General features: G+C 51.0%; 1 protein-coding gene across 8 annotated transcripts in view; it reads right to left on the bottom strand.

Moving 5' to 3' along the window:
- Window positions 1–19,671, bottom strand: part of ABCC6 (ATP binding cassette subfamily C member 6) — a 79,489-nt gene that overhangs the window by 34,065 nt on the left and 25,753 nt on the right. For all 8 annotated transcript variants that reach the window (XR_004265699.1, XM_032269660.1, XM_032269661.1 and 5 more), the window contains 8 exons: window positions 16,306–16,398; window positions 13,441–13,644; window positions 12,101–12,244; window positions 10,456–10,543; window positions 7,583–7,658; window positions 5,141–5,267; window positions 4,752–4,928; window positions 290–457 (listed from right to left, as the gene is read on the bottom strand). Coding sequence is in view for 7 of the 8 variants with exons in the window: in XM_032269660.1 (XP_032125551.1) it covers window positions 290–457; window positions 4,752–4,928; window positions 5,141–5,267; window positions 7,583–7,658; window positions 10,456–10,543; window positions 12,101–12,244; window positions 13,441–13,644; window positions 16,306–16,398 (1,077 nt within the window). In the remaining variant the exon portion in view is untranslated. The remainder of the gene's footprint in view (window positions 1–289; window positions 458–4,751; window positions 4,929–5,140; window positions 5,268–7,582; window positions 7,659–10,455; window positions 10,544–12,100; window positions 12,245–13,440; window positions 13,645–16,305; window positions 16,399–19,671) is intronic.

Here is a 19,671-nt window from a genome sequence, read left to right as displayed (position 1 = left end):
TCTCAAAACAAGAAGACAAGGAGTCCATCTGACCCAGGCCAACCATCTAAGGTAGAGCTGTAGTAGTTAAACCACAGACGCATAAGCAAGAAACAGCTGCTGTTGTAAGCCGATGGAATATGAGGGGTTGTTTGTTACGTAGCATCATCACAGCAAAAGCTGACCCATACAAAGAGGAAAACTGGACTCAAGTGGAAGGGAGTGATGAGAAAAACCTGGGTTAGGACTGGATGCTAAGGGCATCCTCTGCCTTTGCTCTGTGCCCTCTGACACATGTTCCCAAACTTACTGTTCCCTGGAGTAGCCCACCAGGCCCGATGACCTGGCTGAAGACGTGCTGGCCGACGTGGGCATCCAGGGCTGCCAGGGGGTCATCCAGCAGGTACACAGCTGCCTTTCTGTACACAGCCCGGGCCAGGCTCAGCCGCTGCTTCTGGCCCCCAGAGAGATGCATGCCCTGTGGCCACAAAAGGGACAGCGTCCTGAGTGTGCATCTACAGGGTGAAACTGGGGAGCCCAGGCTAGGGCAGGTTGGGGCACATCTGCCCATCAGGGTGAGGTGCAGCTCGCCATGCCTGTCCCCTAGGCCTTCACCCAGCTTCAAAGGCACTCACTTGCAAGCCAGCATCACCTCCATCCTTACCCGACCTCACTTCTCTCCTCCCCGGCACGCTTCCTGGAGGAGTTCCATACACTTCCCAATACACTCTGCTCACTCTTTGTGTCCATTATAGTCCAACTTCTCTTTCCCTTCCTCCACTGAGACCACCTACAATGAGGACACCACTCATTTCCCTATTCCCTGATCCAGTGGTAGCTTTTCAGTCCTACCTTTCCATTTAAAATTTTTATTTGTTTTGGTTGTTATTGACATGTAATAGCTGTACCTATTTGAGGGGCACAGGTGATATTTTGATGCCTGTAGAGCAGTGGTCCCCAACCTTTTTGGCACCAGGGACCAGTTTTGTAGAAGACAATTTTTCCACAGACCTGGGGGCAGGGGATTGGTTTTAGGATGATTCAAGCACATTACATTTATTGTGTGCCTTACTTCTATTATTGTTATTATTATTGTTAATTGAGAGGAAGTCTTGCTCTTGTCACCCGGCTGCAGTGCAGTGGTACGATCTAGGCTCACTGCAACCTCCTGGGTTCAAGCAATTCCCCTGCCTCAGCCTCCCAAGTAGCCGGGATTATAGGCACCTGCCACCACACCTGGCTTGTTTTTGTATTTTTAATAGAGATGGGGTTTCACCATGTTGGCCAGGCTGGTCTTCAGCTCCTGACCTCAGGCGATCCACTCACCTTGGCCTCCCAAAGTGCTGGGATGACAGGCATGAGCCCCTGCACCAGGCCTACTTCTATTACTGTTACATTGTAACATGTAATGAAATACTTACACAACTCACACTAATGCAGAATCAGTGGGAGCCCTAAGCTTGTTTTCCTGAAACTAGATGGTCCCTTCTGGGGGTGATGGGAGACAGTGACAGATCATCAGGCATTGGATTCTCATAAGGAGCACACAGCCCAGATCCCTTGCATGTGCTGTTTACAGTAGGGTTTGTGCTCCTATGAGACTCTAACACTGCCACTGATCTGACAGGAGGTGGAGCTCAGGTGGTGATGCCAGCAATAAGGAGTGGCTGTGAACACAGATGAAGCCTCCCTTGCCTGCCCACTGCTCACCTGCTGTGCTGCTCGCCCAGTTCCTAACAGGTGAGCCGGGCGCGGTGGCTCACACCTGTAATCCCAGCACTTTGGGAGGGTGAGGTGGGCCGATCACCTGAAGTCAGGAGTTTGAGACCAGCCTGATCGACACGGAGATACTCCGTCACTACTAAAAATACAAAAATTAGCCAGGCATGGTGGCTTACACCTGTAATCCCAGCTACTAGGGAGGCTGAGGCAGGAGAATCGCTTGAACCCAGGAGGTGGAGGTTGCAGTGGGCCAAGATAGCACCATTGCACTGCAGCCTGGACAACAAGAGTAAAAACTTCATTTAAAAAATAAAAAAATTGGCCGGGCGTGGTGGCTCAAGCCTATAATCCCAGCACTGTGGGAGGCCGAGGTGGGTGGATCACGAGGTCAAGAGATCAGGACCATCCTGGTCAACATGGTGAAACCCCATCTCTACTAAAAATACAAAAACATTAGCTGGGCATGGTGGCGCGTGCCTGTAATCCCAGCGACTCAGGAGGCTGGGGCAGGAGAATTGCCTAAACCCAGGAGGCAGAGGTTGCGGTGAGCCGAGATTGCGCCATTGCACTCCAGCCTGGGTAACAAGAGCGAAACTCCGTCTCAAAAAAACAAACAAACAAAAAAAACCAAAAAATAAAAAAAGGCCAGGTGCAGTGGTTCATGCTTGTAATCCCAGCACTTTGGGAGGCTGAAGCAGGCGAATCACCTGAGGTCAGGAGTTCCAGACCAGCCTGGCCAACATGGTGAAACCCTGTCTCTACTAAAAATACAAAAATTAGCTGGATGTGGTGGTGCATGCCTATAGTCCCAGCTACCTGGGAAGCTGAGAGAGGAGAACTGCTTGAACTTCCGAGGTAGAGGTTACAGTCAGCTAAGATCCACTGCAGAGAGTGAGACTCTGTCTCAAAAAGATCCAAAAAACAAACAAAAAAAACAGACCACAGACTGGTACTGATCCATGGCCAGGGGGGTTGGGAACCCCTGCTGTAGACACTATGTAATGATCACATCAGGGTAAGTGAGACAGTTATCACCTCAAATATTTATCTTTTGTATTGGGAACATGACAATCCTTCCCGTCTAGCTATCTTGAAATATACAAATAAATTATCATTTGCTATAATTTCCCTTGTGTACTACCAATTACTATAACTTATTCCTTCTATCAAGGACTTCTTGTCTTTCATTCATTCTTTTAATTATTTTTATTTATTTTTGAGACAGTCTTACTCTTTCACCCAGGCTGGAGGGCAGTGGCGTAATCTCAACTCACTGCAACCTCCGTCTCCTGGGTGTAGGCAATTCTCCTGCCTCAGCCTCCTGAGTAGCTGAGATTACAGGCATGCACTACCATTCCTAGCTAATTTTTGTATTTTTACTAGGGATGGGGTTTCACCATGTTGGCCAGGCTAGTCTCAAACTCTTGACCTCAAGCAATCCACCCACCTGGGCCTCCCAAAGTGCTGGGATTACAGGCATAAGCCACCGCACCCAGCCATTCATTCATTCTTACATTCATTCATTCTATGAATAACTACTGCCTGCTTATCATATACCTGGCAGGGTTCTAGGCTTTGGGGAAACAGCAATGAGCAAAACAAAGCTGCTGCTCTCTTAATGGATCCATCATTCTAATGAGGGGGAGAGAGACAAGCGATTCATAAACAAACCAGTAACACAGACAGCACGTCGGGTGGAGAGCACTATGAAAAATAAACACAAAAGCAGGGGCGGCCGGCCAGGAGTGGTGGCTCACGCCTGTAATCCCAACACTTTGGGAGGCTGAGTGGGATGGGTCCCTTGAGGTCAGGAGTTCAAGACCAGCCTGGCCAATATGGTGAAACCCCATCTCTACTCACCCAGGAGGTGGAGGTTACAGTGAGCCGTGACTGCACCACTGAACTCCACCTGGGGAACAAAATGAGGCTGTCGAAAACAAAAGAAAAGAAAGAAAAGAAAGGAAGGAAGGAAAGAAGGGAAAAGAAAATAAAGAAAAGAGAGAGAAGGAAGGAAGGAAGGAGAGAGAAATCAGGTGCAGGTGTGGAGTGCACTAGCATGAGCAGGGGCGCTGTGGTGGTGGATAAGGTGGTCAGGGAAGGCCTCTCTTTGAAGGTGATAGACATGAGGGATGAGCCCTGGGGACTCCTGGGGAGAGCTTTCCAGCAGAGGGAACAGCAGGTGCAAAGGCCCTGGGGTCAGAGTGAGCTTCGGGGGATCAGGGAACATCAGATACTCTGGAGGCTGGAGTGAAGCCGAGAGATGATGAGAGATGGGGCTGATGGGTACCACAGCCAGGTCACAGGGACCTTGCCAGGGATTGTCACAACTTGGGCTTTGACGCTGAGGGAGACAGGGAGACCACCTGAGGTCAGGAGTTCGAGACCAGCCTAGCCAACATGGTGAAACCCTGTCTTTACTAAAAATACAAAAATTAGCCAGGTGTGGTGGGGCGTGCCTGAAATCCCAGCTACTCAGGAGGCTGAGGTGGGACAATCGCTTGAATGTGGGAGGCAGAGGTTGCAGTGAGCTGAGATTGCACCACTGCACTCCAGCCTGCACAACAGAGCAAGAATCCATCTCAAAAAATAAAATAAAATAAAAAACAGAAGTGTTAGGCTGGATTTGGCCTGAGGGTCACAGTTTGCCAACTCCTGCCCAATCCATAGCTCTAGATGCATATATCCTGTGTCTTGGATATCTTTGTCCAGACCCTTTGGTGAGGCCCAGAGAGGGGAAGCAATCAGATCAACGTCACCCAGCAAGGCAGGGCAGAGAAAGACAGGAAGAAGGTCTCCTCCCTCTCAGTTGTCAGAGAGCCCCTCACCACCAATTCCTGATACAACTCCCTGCCTCTCTCTGTGTCCATCTCTACTCATCAATTCTGATTATTAAGCACCTACCACACACTTGATCCTGAGCTGAGCCCTCTTCTCCCCACTTCCGTGACCACTCCCCCAATTTCTCTATCATACTGCCCATGATGAGTCAGGGACCCAAATGACCCCCAACTGCAACGTCTCCTGTCCCACAAAGACCCTGAGACTCTCACCTGCTCCCCAACTGAAGTGTGGACTCCCGCAGGGAAGCTGTCCACATCTGGCCGCAGGGCGCAGGCCTCCAGGACTCTCTCCAGCCAGACTGGCTCCAGCTCCTGCCCGAAGCACACATTCTCCACCACAGAGGTGTTCTGCACCCAGGCCTCCTGGGGCATGTAGGCCACTGAACCCTAAAACACACTTACTTTGGTCACAGGAGGACGATGGGGACAGAGGTAGGATAGGCTTTGAGGAAAATTGGGAGCCTCAGTGGTGGGTGGGTGGTGGACAGAATGAATGAAAGTGAGCTTGGCTGGGATGGGGAGGGGTGGGAAGGCAGTGAGGAAGGGGGACTTTCAGGATGGTGGGGACATCCTAGCTGACAGGAGGGGGGTGGCCTCACCTTGATGCTCATGAACCCTTCCACCTTTGACAGCTCCCCAAGGAGGGCGGACAGCAGGGAGGACTTCCCTGCCCCCACTGGACCAACAACAGCCAGGAGACAGCCCTGGGGCACAGTGAGGTTTATTCTGGCAATTCAAGAGAGAAGACATGACCTTGGTTGGGGTCTAGCCTGCATCTGTGGGGAAGGCTGAGCCCCAGATGGAGCTGGGCTTTCCTGCTCTGGGAGTCTATAAGAGCACATGTGGGGCTGTTCTTCTTGTCCCAGTCCTTGTCTGGCTATTTGAGCAACCAACCAGTGCACATCTATGCATGTGTACATGCATACAGACACACAAAGTGTGCACACACACATGCCCATTTGCACACTCATACAAGCATGCTAACGTGCATAGAAACACAATGTGGTCACACATCCACACACAAAGCACATACGCATACGCAAGCAATCCATGTTCACACATACATGTGTGCACACACACACACCATGCACACATATGCATGCATGTCCACCCCCATGCACACAGAGTTGGCAGTAGCCTGAGGGTTTCAGCAGCCTGGCCTCCTGCCTTGGCTCTTGCAATGAATAGGCTCTTTCCTCCCCTCCCTGCCCCTGCTCTTGGTCCCGCCCCACTCCTGTCCATGTCCCACAGCCCATTCTCCATCCAGAGGGATCTGTTAAAACCCAAATCGGCAGTGGCTCATGCCTGATATGCCAGCACTTTGGAGGGCCAAGGCGGGTGTATCACTTGAGGTTGGGAATTTGAGACCAGTCTGACCAATACAGAAACCCTGTATCTACTAAAAACACAAAAATTAGCTGGCCATGGTGGCGCGTGCCTGTAATCCCAGCTACTTGGGAGGCTGAGGCAGGAGAATCGCTTGAACCTGGGAGGCGGAGGTTGCAGTGAGCCGAGATCACGCCACTTCACTCCAGCCTGGCGACAGAGTTAGACTCTGTCTCAAAAAACAAACAAACAAAAAACCCAAGTCAGATCATGACACTTCCCAACTAAACCCGCCAGCACTCCCATTTCTCTCAGGGTCAAAGCTGAAGTCCTGACGGACATGAGCGACGTCCCGCCTCCTTTCGCTCTGTGCCTCAGGGGCTCGGCCTTGGCCATGCTGACCTCCTTGCTGTTTCTTAAACACAATAGGTCAGTGGTTCTCAACTGGGGGTGACTGAGTTTTCTCCGAGTCATTTGGCAAGCTCTAGACATCTTTTTGGATGTCACACTGGTAGGGGGTGCTGCTGGCATCTAGTGGGTAGAGACTGGGGTTCTGCTAAATATCCCACAATGCACAGGACAACCCCCAACAAAGAAGTTTCAGCCCGAAATATCAACTGTGCTGAGGCTGGGAAACCCAGGTTCAGGCACACTCCTGCCCCAGGACCTTTACGCATGCCATTCCCACTGCCTAGAAGGCTCTTCTCCCAGGCCGGACACGGTGGCTCATGCCTGTAATCCCAGTCTTTGGGAGCTGAGGCAGTTGGATCACTTGAGGTCAGGAGATGGAGACCAGCATGGCCAACGTGATGAAATCCCATCTCTACTAAAAATACAAAAGTTAGCCAGGCATGGTGGTGCACGCCTGTAATCTCAGCTACTAGGGAGGCTGAGGCACGAGAATCACTTGAACTCAAAAGCTGGAGGCTGCAGTAAGCTGAGATCATGCCATTGCACCCCAGCCTGTGCAACAGAGCAAGACTATTTCAAAAAAAAAAAAAAAAAGAAAGAAAGCAAGCTCTTCTCCCAGACACTTGCACAGCTGTCTCCTTCCTTATGATCTCAGCTTGAATGCCAGGCCTTCCCTCACTAGGCATGCCATTGTGCTCTGTGCCCCTGCCCTGGCTTCCTGTTTGGGCCTCACCTCTATCAGCACGTCACCCCAAGAGAGCAGAGCCCTTGTCTATTTCCTTCACCCAATCCCCAGTACCTAGAACAGAGCATGGCTGGTAGCAAGTACTCCGACGAGGAAGTGAGTGAATGACAACCAATGCAAATACTGCCCAGGGCATGTTCTTTCCCTTTTCAGGGAGTTTTAGGGCTGGCTGAGATTTTTAGCCACAAAGACCAAGCCATAGAGTTGGGGGCTGTAGGTGATAATGGCCTTGGACTGATATAGGCGGCACAGAAGTGAGCACAGCTGAGGCTGAACCTCGGGGCTCCTCCCGGCCAGCCCCCCTTTTGCAATGTCTTGGACAGCCTGGGAACAAAGAGGTGTCTCCCTATAATGGGAGAGGCTTAGATGGCCTGGTCCCCACCTGCAGGAGGTACAGGAGCGTCCTGGGAACTTCCCTGGCAGAGCCCCAGCACAGCCTAACCCACCCTCCCGTCCCAGGCTGCAAACCTACACCATCTCTCAGGTGTGAGATGGCAGGAGCCCCACGAAGTTTCTCCCTAAAAATATGAGGCTGGTTACCAAAAGCGTCGTTCTGTACCTGTGGAGGCAGGGAGAGCTCTCCTGGGACCAGGTGAAGGTGGCACTGTGTATAGTGATGCAATCCTTCCCGGCAGCTGCAGGGCACAAGAGGCCAGTTACAGGAGACCCCTGACCTGGCCGGCCTCTGCATCGAAGAGGCGCCCAGGCACTGCCCCCCAGGGCAGAAGCTGCAGCAGGAAATCTCTTCCACTTCACAGACTGCCCTGCTATCCACTGGCTTGTGTGTGACCCTGCAGGGGTCTTGCTCTCTCCATGTCCCATGGCTAATAATCCAGAGGGAGGCAAACCATGGCCCAGAGACCAAATCCTGCCTGCTGCCTGTTCTTTTCAATAAAGTTTTATTGAAACACAGCCAAATCCATTCATTTCTATATTTCATGCTTTGAGCAGTTGTGACAGAGACTGTGTGGCCCACGAACCTAAAATATGCACAATCTGGTCATTTATGAAAAAGTTAACAGAATTCTGATATAAATTGTCATCTAATCCCAGCCTTCCCAGAGAGTGAAGGTGGTGTTATTAATTTCACTGTGGCCAGGAGCAGTGTCTCAAGCCTGTAATTCCAGTGCTTTGGGAAGCAGAGGTGGGTTGATCACTTGAGGTTAGGAGTTTGAGACCACCCTGGCCAACACGGCAAAACACTGTCTCTACCAAAAAGTATGAAAATTAGCCAGGTGTGGTGGTGGGTGCCCGTAATCACAGCTACTCAGGAGGCTAAGGCAGGAGAATTGCTTGAACCCTTGCAGTGAGCCGAGATTGCGCAACTATACCATACCATGGATAACAGAGAGAGGCTCCATCGCAAACAATAACAGTAATAATAATTAATAATCATAACATATAGGCCGGGCACAGTGGCTCATGCCTGTAATCCCAGCACTTTGGGAGGCCGAGGCGGGTGGATCACGAGGTCAAGAGATCAAGACCATCCTGGTCAACATGGTGAAACCCCGTCTCTACTAAAAATATAAAAAATTAGCTGGGCATGGTGGCGTGTGCCTGTAATCCCAGCTACTCAGGAGGCTGAGGCAGGAGAATTGCCTGAACCCAGGAGGCGGAGGTTGCGGTGAGCCGAGATCGCGCCATTGCACTCCAGCCTCGGTAACAAGGGCAAAAAAACTCCGTCTCAAAAAAAAAAAAAAAAAAATCATAACATATAATTCATATTTATATACATTTGTTATATAATTATATAATGTATCATTATTACAATAATTATAACCATTATAATTAATAAACAGTAATTATTATTTCACTGTGACAAGTGTAATTAGATCAGTGGTTCTTGATCCTTAACACACATAATCGTCTGAAAGATTTTCTAAAAATCAAAGCTCTCACGATTCAACCAAGATCAATTAAATCCATTCCCACAATTAGCTGCAGTGATGATTGACATGCCCATTTTGCAGATGGGAACACGGAGGCTGAGAGAGATGATCTACTTGTCAGGATCAACCAGCTGGTCAGTGCTGGGGCTGGGATTTGGACCAAGGCAGTCCAATGTCACAGGTGAGGCATTTACCCATTATGTGCGTGTTTCTCAGGTATACTGTTTGCCCAGGTTCTTCAGTACAACAAGGGGGAGGGTGTCTTAGCCCGTGGGGTGATGAAATGATGGGGTGGAGGGGGAAGCCCAGGTAACTTGAGCTTGGTGAGTCTTATCATGCAATGGTGCTTGCAATGATGCTATTTTCTTTTGTGTTTTTTTTTTTTTTTTTTTTTGAGACAGTCTCACTATCATCCAGGCTGGAGTGCAGTAGTGCGATCTCTGCTCAGTGCAACCTCTGCCTCCTGGGTTCATGTGATTCTCCTGCCTCAGCCTCCTGAATAGCTGGGATTATAGATGCATGCCACCACGACCCAGCTAATTTTTGTATTTTAGTAGAGACAGGGTTTTGTCATGTTAGTCAGGCTGGTCTTGAACTCCTGACCTCGTGATCTGCCTGCCTCAGCCTCCCTAAGTGCTGGGATTACAGGCATGAGTCACCGTGCCCAGCTTGCAATGATATTACTTTCTAGCTTGGCCAGAATGTTGCCATGCTTATCATCTTGGACTTTCTGCATGAGAACAAGGACCTGTCTGTAGGAGCAGGACTCCCCAAGCCCCAGGACACAGACCGGTACCAGTCTGCAGCCTCTCAGGAACTGGGCCATCCAGCAGTAGGTGAGCAGGGAGCAGGCGAGCAGGGTGTCATCTGTGTTTACAGCCACTTCCCATCACCTGCATCACCACCTTAGCTCCACCTCCTGCCAGATGAGCAGCAGCATTAGAGTCTCACAGGAGCACAAACCCTACTGTGAACTGTGCAAGTGAGGACTCTGGGCTGCATGTTCCTCAAGAGAATCTAATGCCTGATGATCTGTCACTGTCTCCCATCACCCCCAGATGGGACTGTCTAGTTGCAGGAAAACAAGCTCAGGGCTCCCACTGATTCTACATTGTGGTGAGTTGTATCATTATTTCATTACATATCCTAACGTAGTAATAATAAAGTGTACAATAAATGTAATGTGTTTGAATCATCCCAAAACCGTGCTCCCCACCCCGGTCCATAGAAAAACTATCTTCTGCAAAACCAGTTCCTGGTGCCAAAAAGCTTGGGGCCCACTGCGTTAGCGTGTTCTCTGCTGCACACACAGCACAGCACAAAGTTGGTGCTCAGTGAGTGGTCGCCCAATGGCTAGCACAAACAGCAGCAGCACGGTGCCTGTTTCCAAATGACATGCAGATGGCGTGATCTGCACATGCCAGTCCACTACCTGCAGCCCCCATCTCCAAGTGCTGATGCTGGCTTGCCATTATGGGCCCAGACAGCCCCCATGCCCCCCATCCCTCCCCACACCCCTCCTGCCAGACTCAACACTCACAGCTTCCAGAGGGACACGAGTTCACTGCACCAGGGTCAACTTCTTCCAGGCAGAGGAAGGAGACCAGACGGTCAAAGGACACCCGGGCCTAGGGAAACCGAAGCCCCAGGTCACCTAGCCAGAAGACCAAAGAACTTGGGTTTGGGGTGTCAGTGTCTCAAGACGTGTGGCAACAGCTTCCTGTCTACCAAACTCTGTGCATGTGCAAGGCATGAGGACAAAGCTTCCTAGTTCATGGGAAACGCACCCTGAGTGGTGACCTTGATGGTGGCAATCTGCCACCTCTGCACTCCTATCAATCAGTGACACCAGAATGAACCAGCTGCCATTCCACAGAAAAGATCTGAGAAGAGGATGGTGGCTTTTCCAATGAGGTTATCAAGCCATTATACAATTTCAAATGTTGTCCACCTGGGGGCATCCTGTCCCAGTCACAAACCCATCTTGGGGAAGAAAGAGACCGGTCCTTAAAGTAAGAGATTAAGCCAGGTGCAGTGGCTCATGCCTATAATCCCAGCACTTTGGGAAGCCAAGTGCAGGAGGATCACTTGAGGCCAGGAGTTGACGATGCAGTGAGTTGAGATCATACCACTGCACTCCAGCCTGGGTGACAGAGTGAGACCCTGTCTCAATACATAAATAAATAAGTAAGTAAGTAAATAAAGCTGGGCAGAGTGACTTATGTCTGAAATCCCAGCACTTTGGGATGCCAAGGCGGGCACCTGAAATCAGCAGTTCAAGACCAGCCTGGTCAACATAGTGAAACTTCATCTCTACGAACAATATGAAAAAAAATTAGCTGGGCATGGTTGTATGTGCCTGTAGTCCCACCTACTTGCAAGGCTGAAGCAGGAGAATCACTTGAACCCAGGAGGTGGAGGTTGCAGTGAGCCGAGATTGCACCATTGTGTTCTATCCTGGGTGACAGAGACTCTGTCTCAAAAATAATAAATTAAAAATAAAAAAAGTAGAAACAGAGATGGCTCAGGTATGCCACCGTTTCTTATTTTCATGATGCTGAAAGGACCAGAGATAGCAAAGGAAGAGAAACAAAATTGCTTTGTGCAAAAAAGGGAACTGACATGATTGCTTGTATGTGGGATCACTGGACGGATGACCCTGCATGTTCCGAGGTTGTCTGTGGAGAGGTCCGCACATTACACGGAACAATTTCCAGTGTCCATCTGGGGGTGCCCTCTCCCAGTCACACACCCATCTTTGGGGCAGAAAGAAACCAGTCGTTAAAAATACAGATTAGGCCAGGTACAGAGGCTCATGCCTGTAATCCCAGCACTTTGGGAAGCCAAGTGCCCTCCTGGTTCTCAGCGATGATACCTGTGGCCAAGTGCTGATTGTGTTGGTGACACCTGCTGTCATAGCAGACAGCCCCTGTGGTTCTAGATCCTCATGGAAATGGTTGTCGGATTCCATGGTGGTACAGACAAAGGCTGGCCCCTTGCAGATGTCTGCTGTACTCTCTGCCCACCTCTGTTCTTGCCCCTGCTCGCCTCTTTTCCAGCTCCACACCATCTGTCTCCCTCCCACTGTCTTTCCCCTCCTCTGCAAATGGCAGGCCTAGGGTAGCTGAAGCCAGTGCAGCCCACGCGCTCCCCAAGGATGGCTCCAGCCCTGACCCCCACCTCACCTGGACGAGGGAGTGGATGGAGAAGGGCAGGAAAGCTTGGGCCTTGTTGAGGATGTTGAGAACTGTGAGAGTCACAAAGGCTTTCTCTGCATCCATGGCATTCTCGGCCACCAGAGTGTGGACAGCAAACACCACCAGTGCAACCTGAGGTGGGAGGGTGAACACGTGGGGCGACAGTGAGACACACAAGCATGGACTGGGCAGCCCAGGCAAGCTATGGTGCCTGCAGTGTCCACGAGGCCCACCCACCATGTCCGCATGAGCCTCCCTTTGTAGATCCCACTCCCAATCCTGCTAATACTCGTCCACTCTCAGCCATAAGCTATGCAAGGCTCTCTCCAAAGACACAGCATGTTGTTAAAGGCGGTGAGGGTGTAGCCCCAGCTCTAGGCATCACTAGAGGCTAGGGGAGAACCTAATGCCTCTAGGCTCCAGGCGCTGGGGGGACAGCAGAGTTTCTGATCTTGGTAGCATTGCTGTTTCAGGCATGGTGGAACTTGTGACCCGAGAGTCACTTGGAAGATGACTCTAAAGCTGCAGGCAGGAGCAGCACGTGAGGGCTCTAGGAGTTGGTGCCATTTGTGGTCCCCCTGCCTTTTTTTTTTTTTTTTTTTTTTTTTTGAAACAAAATCTTGCTCTGTTGCCCAGGCTGGAGTGAAGTGTCACCATCTTGGCTCACTGCCATCTCCACCACCCAGGTTCAAGCGATTCTCCTGCGTCAGCCTCCTGAGTAGCTGGGATTACAGCCGCTCTCTACCATGCCTGGCTAATCTTTGTGTTTTTGGTAGAGACAGGGTTTTGCCATGTTGGGCAGGCTGGTCTTGAACTCCTGACCTCAGGTGATCCACCACCTCAGCCTCCCAAAGTGCTGGGATAACAGGCTTGAGCTACTGCACCCAGCCTATGTATCAAATTTTTTAAAGCTGTGCTTTAGGAAGGCTGTTGTGACAGCAATCTGAAATAAATGACAGAATGGCAGGTCAAGGATCACGTCAGTGACACGGTGGCTGTGGACGTCTGCTGGCCAGCAGGGAAGCCACTCAGACGCCGGATTCTACCTCGGCAGTCCCCCTGCACTCCCCCACCCTCCTTCTCTTGTCAGTAGAAGCCTGGAACTCTCAGAACAGCAGACCCCATCAGTCGCTGCCACCTTCACCGGAATGACCAGATTAGTTCACTCAAGCAGAAGACAGCAGGAACCCCGAGAGAACAGGATCCTGAATGAGTGGGTTTTGATGGACAGGGTGGTAGGATCTGGGAGGCTCCACCTACCTCACCCCGCCCCCTACCCCCACAGGCCTTCCCCAGTCCTGCTCCGAATAGAGATTAGAGTGACTCACCAGAAACGTAGACACTTGGAAGGACACCAGTGACACAGAGAAGAGGAGACCGGAGGTCCGCAAGGCGCCCAGCTCCCGGCCCCGGATGCCCAGGACTCTGTCCAGAAAGGCTCCCTCCCAGCCATGGAACTTGATGGTCCTCGAGTTCCTGAGGATGGAGCTTGTGAGCCGGGCCCGAGAGTCCTTCTGCCTCATTTGCTCTTCCTGGGGTTGGAGAGGAGAGAGAGATGAAGACAGGGTCGGTCCAGAATTCTCCCTGCACCCTGACAGCCACCCTGCAGCAAATCCCACTGATTTCCACAAGTACATCCCAAAGCTGTCTGCCTCTCCGCATCTCCGACCCTCAGTCCTGGTCCATCCACCATCACCCTCTGCCTGGACTCCTGGAGGAGCTGAACCGGGACCATCACCCCAGGGAAGCAGCCTCTCTCTGATGCCCGGACAATAGAGGCAGCCCCTGAGCCCCCCTGGGTATTGCCCCGTCAGGAAGGCTAAATGGAGTGGGTGATATCTGAGCTACATCTTTTTTCTCCGTTTACATTTTGTGAAGTTGGGGGATCTCACTGTGTTGCCCAGGCTGGTATGGAGCTTCTGGCTCAAGTGACCATCTGCCTTTGGTCTCCTAAAGTGCTGGGATGACAGCCTGAGCTACACCTTTTTTTTTTTTTTTTTTTTTTTTTAGAAAAAAGAGTCTCACTCTTGTTGTCCAGGCTGGAGTGCAGTGCTGCAATCTCGGTTCACTGCAACCTCCATCTCCCAGGTTCAAACGATTCTCCTGCCTCAGCCTCCTGAGTAGCTGGGATTACAGGTGCCCACCACCACGCCCAGCTAATTTATTTTTTGAATTTTTAGTAGAGATGGGGTTTCACTGTGTTAGACAGGCTTGTCTCAATCTCCTGACCTTGTGATCCGCTCACCTCGGCCTCCCAAAGTGCTGGGATCATAGGTGTGAGCCACTGCGTCCGGCCCCTGAGCTACACGTTAAATGACCAGGAGGTGAGTGCTGGGCAGGCAGAGGATAAGGGGATGGAGCAGGGAAGAGGGATGGGAGGCTTTGAGATCGGGGGCAGCAAAAACCCAGGCACAGGAAGCGGCAAGACTTGGAGGACACTCAGTGTGGCCACAGGAATGCGTGGGCAGGGTCACTTGGCACTTTAGGGTCAGGCAGGAGTTTGGGGTCTCCCGTGCTTCACTGGGTGGGAGGGCATCACCAGAGGGCAGCTGCCTGGAGAAGGTTTTTTTTTTTTTTTTTTTTTTGAGATGGAGTCTTGCTCTGTCACCCAGGCTGGAGTACAGTGGCATGACCTGACCTGGGCTCACTGTAACCTCCTCCTCCTGGGTTCAAGGGATTGTCATGCCTCAGCCTCCCAAGCAGCTGGGATTATAGGTACCTGCTACCACACCTGGCTGATCTTTGTATTTTTTAGTACAGACAGGGTTTTGCCATGTTGGCCAGGCTGGTTTTAAACTCCTCACCTCAGGTGACCTGCCCAGCTTGGCGTCCCAAAGTGCTGGGATTACAGGCCTGAGCCACCGTGCCCACCTAGATGATTTTCGAGGAGGCCACGCAGGAGGCTGGAGAAACAGCCCAGGTGACAGATAGACACTGGGACAGCTGGGCCTAGAGAGGAAGTAAGTTTCTTCCCTCCATCACCCTCCCTTCCTCCTTCACTCCCACCTTTCTTTCCTTTCTTGCTCTCCCCTGCCCTTTCTTTCTTTCTTCCTTCCCTCCCTCATTCCTTCTCTTCCTCTCTTAACTTTTTCCTTCCCCCATCTGTCCTCCCCTTTCCTATCTTTCCTTCCCTCCCTCCTTTTCACTCCTCCCCTCCCTCCTTTCTCCCTTCCCTCCCCCTTCTTCCCTTCCTCTCTCCTTCCCTTCCCCCTCCCTTTCTTCCATAATTCTCAAACACTGATCCAGCACCTTCTGCATGCCGAGCACTAACTAGACACTGAGTCTGCCACAGGGAGTGGCCCGTGCTGCTGTGGAGCTTCCAGCCTAAGGAGAGCAAGGCCATCGGCCCCTGCAGGCACTTCCCGCAGGGCCCTTTAGGAAGTGGGAAGTGCTGGGGAAAAGCAAAAACAAACCCAGGACAGGCCAAGGAAGGCAGGAGGGGGATGGGCGGGCCCTGTCCTTGGTGGACAGTGGTGAGGGAGGCGGCTCTGACTGCACGGGGTGCTGGAGGGGACAAGGGTCGTTTGGAGTGAGGGTGACCCAGGCAGAGGGAACAGCTGAAGCAGATGCCTGGAGAGATGTGTGAACATCAGGCAGGGGTGAGGATGGGGAAGGGGGGTAGGTGGGGAAGGGAGGGAGGTGGGTGGAAGGTGAGGCTGGAGGCCATGAGGCAGCTCAGGGCGGGCCTGGTGGACCACTGTGGGGCCTTTGGCTCAGACTGAGGAAAACCGGGCTGCTGTGGGTCTCAGCAGAGGAGGGTGCAATGGATTTGGCTTACACAGGTCTCCTGTGGCTGGGAGTGGAGAGAGGCTGGGGCAGAAGTAGAGAGTGAGCCAGGGCCTTGATGCAAGGATCCAGGTTAGAGAAAGGGTGGGGGTGGGGGCTTGGAGAGCCTGCACCAGGAAGGGTGACATTCTGGATGCATTTTGAAGGTGACACCAAGCAAATCTGCTGACCAATGGGGTGCTAGAGAAAGAGGCATTGAACTGACCCAGGGCCTGGGGCCCGAACACTAGAGGGAGGAGCCGCCATCCATTGTGATGGGGAGGAGCGGGAGCAGGTCTGCACAATGGGCAACTCACAGAGACTAGAACAAAGCAGACCCGCGGGCTCCCACTCAGCTCTCCCCTCCCCATCGCCCACTTAGGACCTGTGGCTTCCTCCCTGGTCCATCCCTTTCCCAAAAGCCGAACCTGATGGTGGTTCCTCTTCTTGGTGATGAAAAAATTCAGAGGGAGGAGGCTCAGGAAGACAGCGATGGCCATGAGGGCAGATGGGCCCAGGAGCTGGGGACAGAGGGGACAGGATGTCAGGAGATCCCGAGGAGCCCAGCTGCCAGAGGCATGCGAACCACAGCAGCTCCATCTTCATTAGGAGCTGAGTAAAAGGAGGCTGAGACCTTCTGGGCTGCATTCCCCGGTGGTGAACACATTCTAAGTCACAGGATGAGACAGGAGGGCAGCACAGGATACAGGTCACAGAGACCTTGCCACTACAACAGGCTGCAGTAAAGAAGCCAGTCCAACCCACCAAAACCAAGATGGCGACCAGAGTGACCCCTGGCCATCCTCACTGCTGTACTCCTACCAGCGCTATGACAGTTTACAAATGCCATGGCAACATCCAGAAGTTGCCCTATATGGTCTAAAAAGGGGAGGTGTGAATAATCCACCCCTTGTTCAGCACATCATCAAGAAATAACCATAAAACACCAGCACCCTCTGGGCTGCTCTATGGAGTAGTCATTCTTTTATATCATTACTTTCCTGAAAAACTTGCTTTCAGCCAGGCGCCACAGCTCATGCCTATAATCCCAGCACTTTGGGATGCTGAGGCGTGTGGGTCACCTGAGATCAGGAGTTCAAGACCAGCCTGGCCAACACGATGAAATCCTGTCTCTACTGAAAATATAAAAATTAGCTGGGCATCATGGCAGGCGTCTGTGATCCCAGCTACTCAGGAGGCTGAGGGAGGAGAATCGCTTGAACCTAGGAGACTGAGGTTGCAGTGAGCCACAGTTGTACCACTGCACTCCAGCCTGGGCACCAGAGTGATATTCCATGTCAAAAACAAAAAACAAAACAAAACAAAAAACTCACTTCACTTTACAGACTTATCCTGAATTCTTTCTTGCATGGGATCCAAGAACCCTCTCTTGGGGTCTGGGTCGGGTCCCCTTTCCTGTAACACAGCTGCAGATCCTGAAGGGGGTCAGACTTGGGTCCTAAGATAGGGAGTCAGGGAATGTGATAAGGGCAGCCACCAGGTCCCAGGGATCCGGGCTCATGGGGGTCTGCTGGGTCAGGAGGCGCCTACTGAAGATGTCCTTCAGTGTCAGGGAGGGGAATGGCCCACTTACACGATGGGGAGAGGGTCATATTCAAGACAGAACATACACACACACACACCCACAAGTAGGACTGGAGGGTATTCCTGGCCACAACAGCAAAGTTGAGACCTCGGTTCAAATCCTGACTCTGACGCTTGTAAGTGTGGCCTTCGGACAAGTCACCTCCCTAATGTGCAATTCCCTTGTCTGCAAAATGGGAACAGATTTGTCCTCATTTTGCATGTTTGCTTATTACATTTCATTATTTTCCTAATCTTCATTTTACCCTCACAAGGGCTGTCAGACTTAGCAAATCATCATACAAACGTCCAGTTACCTTTGAAGACAAAGAGTAAGATTTTCGTCTAAGTCTCATGCATTATTTGGGACATACACTGACAGTCCGAAACTCACACTTCACTGGATGTCCTGTGTTTTCTGTGGCAACTCTGCTCCCTACCAACGTAGTGCTTTAGGGATAGTTATCTTCCCCTCTCAGCTTTGGTTTCTATTTCTGGAAAAATGAGGAAATGGAGGGTAGAATAAATGATTTTTAAGTTGCTGTGACTGTCTGAGAGTCCTTCACAGGTTACTTGAACCCATTCTCTTGACAAGCGCCTCCCCAACTCCAGTCTGTGTGCTTCAGTTTCCCATCTCAGTCCTTAGGAACACATTTTCTTTTTCTTTTGTTTTTCTTTTCTTTTATTCTTTTTTTTAATGAGATGGAGTCTTGCTCTGTCACCCAGGCTGGAGTGCAGTGACATGATCTCAGTTCACTGCAACCTCTGCTTCCCAAGTGATTCTCCTGTCTCAGCCTCCTGAGTAGCTGGGATTACAGGTGCATGCCACCATGCCTGGCTAATTTTTGTATTTTCAGTATTTGCCATATTGGCCATGCTGGTCTTGAACTCCTGACCTAAGTGATCGACCAGCCTCGGCCTCCCAAAGTGCTGGGATTACAGGCGTAAGCCACCACGCTCAGACTGGTCTTATCTGATTTTTAGCAGTGGTGGTGTCAACCTGATCAATTGTCCTGAAATTTCCTGTGTTCTTCCTCTCTCCCTCTTTCTTCCTAATGATGACATGTATGTACTGCACATCAAGCACTGTCTGAGTGCCTTATGTTGTACTTACTAAGAACCTATTGTTTGCAAGGCCCTGGAATACAAGGTGAAGGCATTAGAAAAGGTCCCGGTCCCTAGTCCTGGCATAAACAATCATATGCATGTGCATTCCAATTTTGGGGGGAGTATGTAACAATTATAATCAGAACGCCACTAACATTTTTTACAAGGGCGGGCATGGTGGCTCATGCCCATAATCCCAGCACTTTGGGAGGCTCTGGTGGGCAGATCAGCTGAGGTCAGGAGTTTGAGACAAGCCTGGCCAACATGATGAAACCCCGTCTCTACTAAAAATACAAAAATTAGCCAGATATGGTGGTGCATGCATGTAATCCCAGCTACTTGGGAGGCTGAGGCTGGAGAACCACTTGAACCTGGGAGGAGGAGGTTGCGGTGAGTCCAGATTTTGCCACTGTACTCCAACCTGGGTGACACGTGAGACTGTCTCAAAAAAACATTTTTAAAAAGAGAGTCTTGCTCCGTCTCAGAGCTGGAATTCAGTGCTGGGACTATAGGCGTAAGTCACTGCACCCAGGCCAGAGTCTGATTTTAAAAAAAAAAAAAAAAAAAAAAAAAAAAAAGAAAATCCTGTATGTACCACAAAGTTGAAGGAAGTCAGAAAATATGTGTTTTGTTTGTTTTTGTTCTGGTTGTTTCCTGATGGCTACTTTGTCCTTTTTGAACCCTAAGTAGCAATTTGTTTGCTGTGAATTTTTTCCTCTTGTGTTTTGTGGACAGTAGCTGTGGTGGTACCCCAGGGCTACTGGTAACTTCAAAACATGGTTAACTTGCCTATGGGTACCCTAATAGCACAAGGGAAAAGTGTCAAGGTCATCATCATCATTCTAAGAATCATTCTAGAGGAAACTGAGGCCAAAGAGGATGAGTTTCCTGCCTAAGGTCAAGTGAAGCCCATCCTCTTGAAGACTTTTCCTGTTAGATCAGCCAACAGGAGGCAAAAGGAGACAGGATTGAAGGAGGAGGAGGAGATAGGGGTAGAAGGGGTAGAAGGGGAGGAGAAAAAAAGAGGCGAAGAGGGAAAAAGGGCAGAGGGGGAGGAGGAAGGAGGAGGAGGGAGGAGGAGGGAGGAGGAGGGAGGAGGAGGG

Source organism: Sapajus apella, unplaced genomic scaffold (genome assembly GCF_009761245.1).
Source record: "Sapajus apella isolate SASKATOON/1434 unplaced genomic scaffold, GSC_monkey_1.0 scaffold196, whole genome shotgun sequence".
In the NCBI taxonomy this organism is placed as follows: domain Eukaryota; kingdom Metazoa; phylum Chordata; class Mammalia; order Primates; family Cebidae; genus Sapajus; species Sapajus apella.
This window is presented reverse-complemented; position numbering and strand designations above follow the sequence as displayed.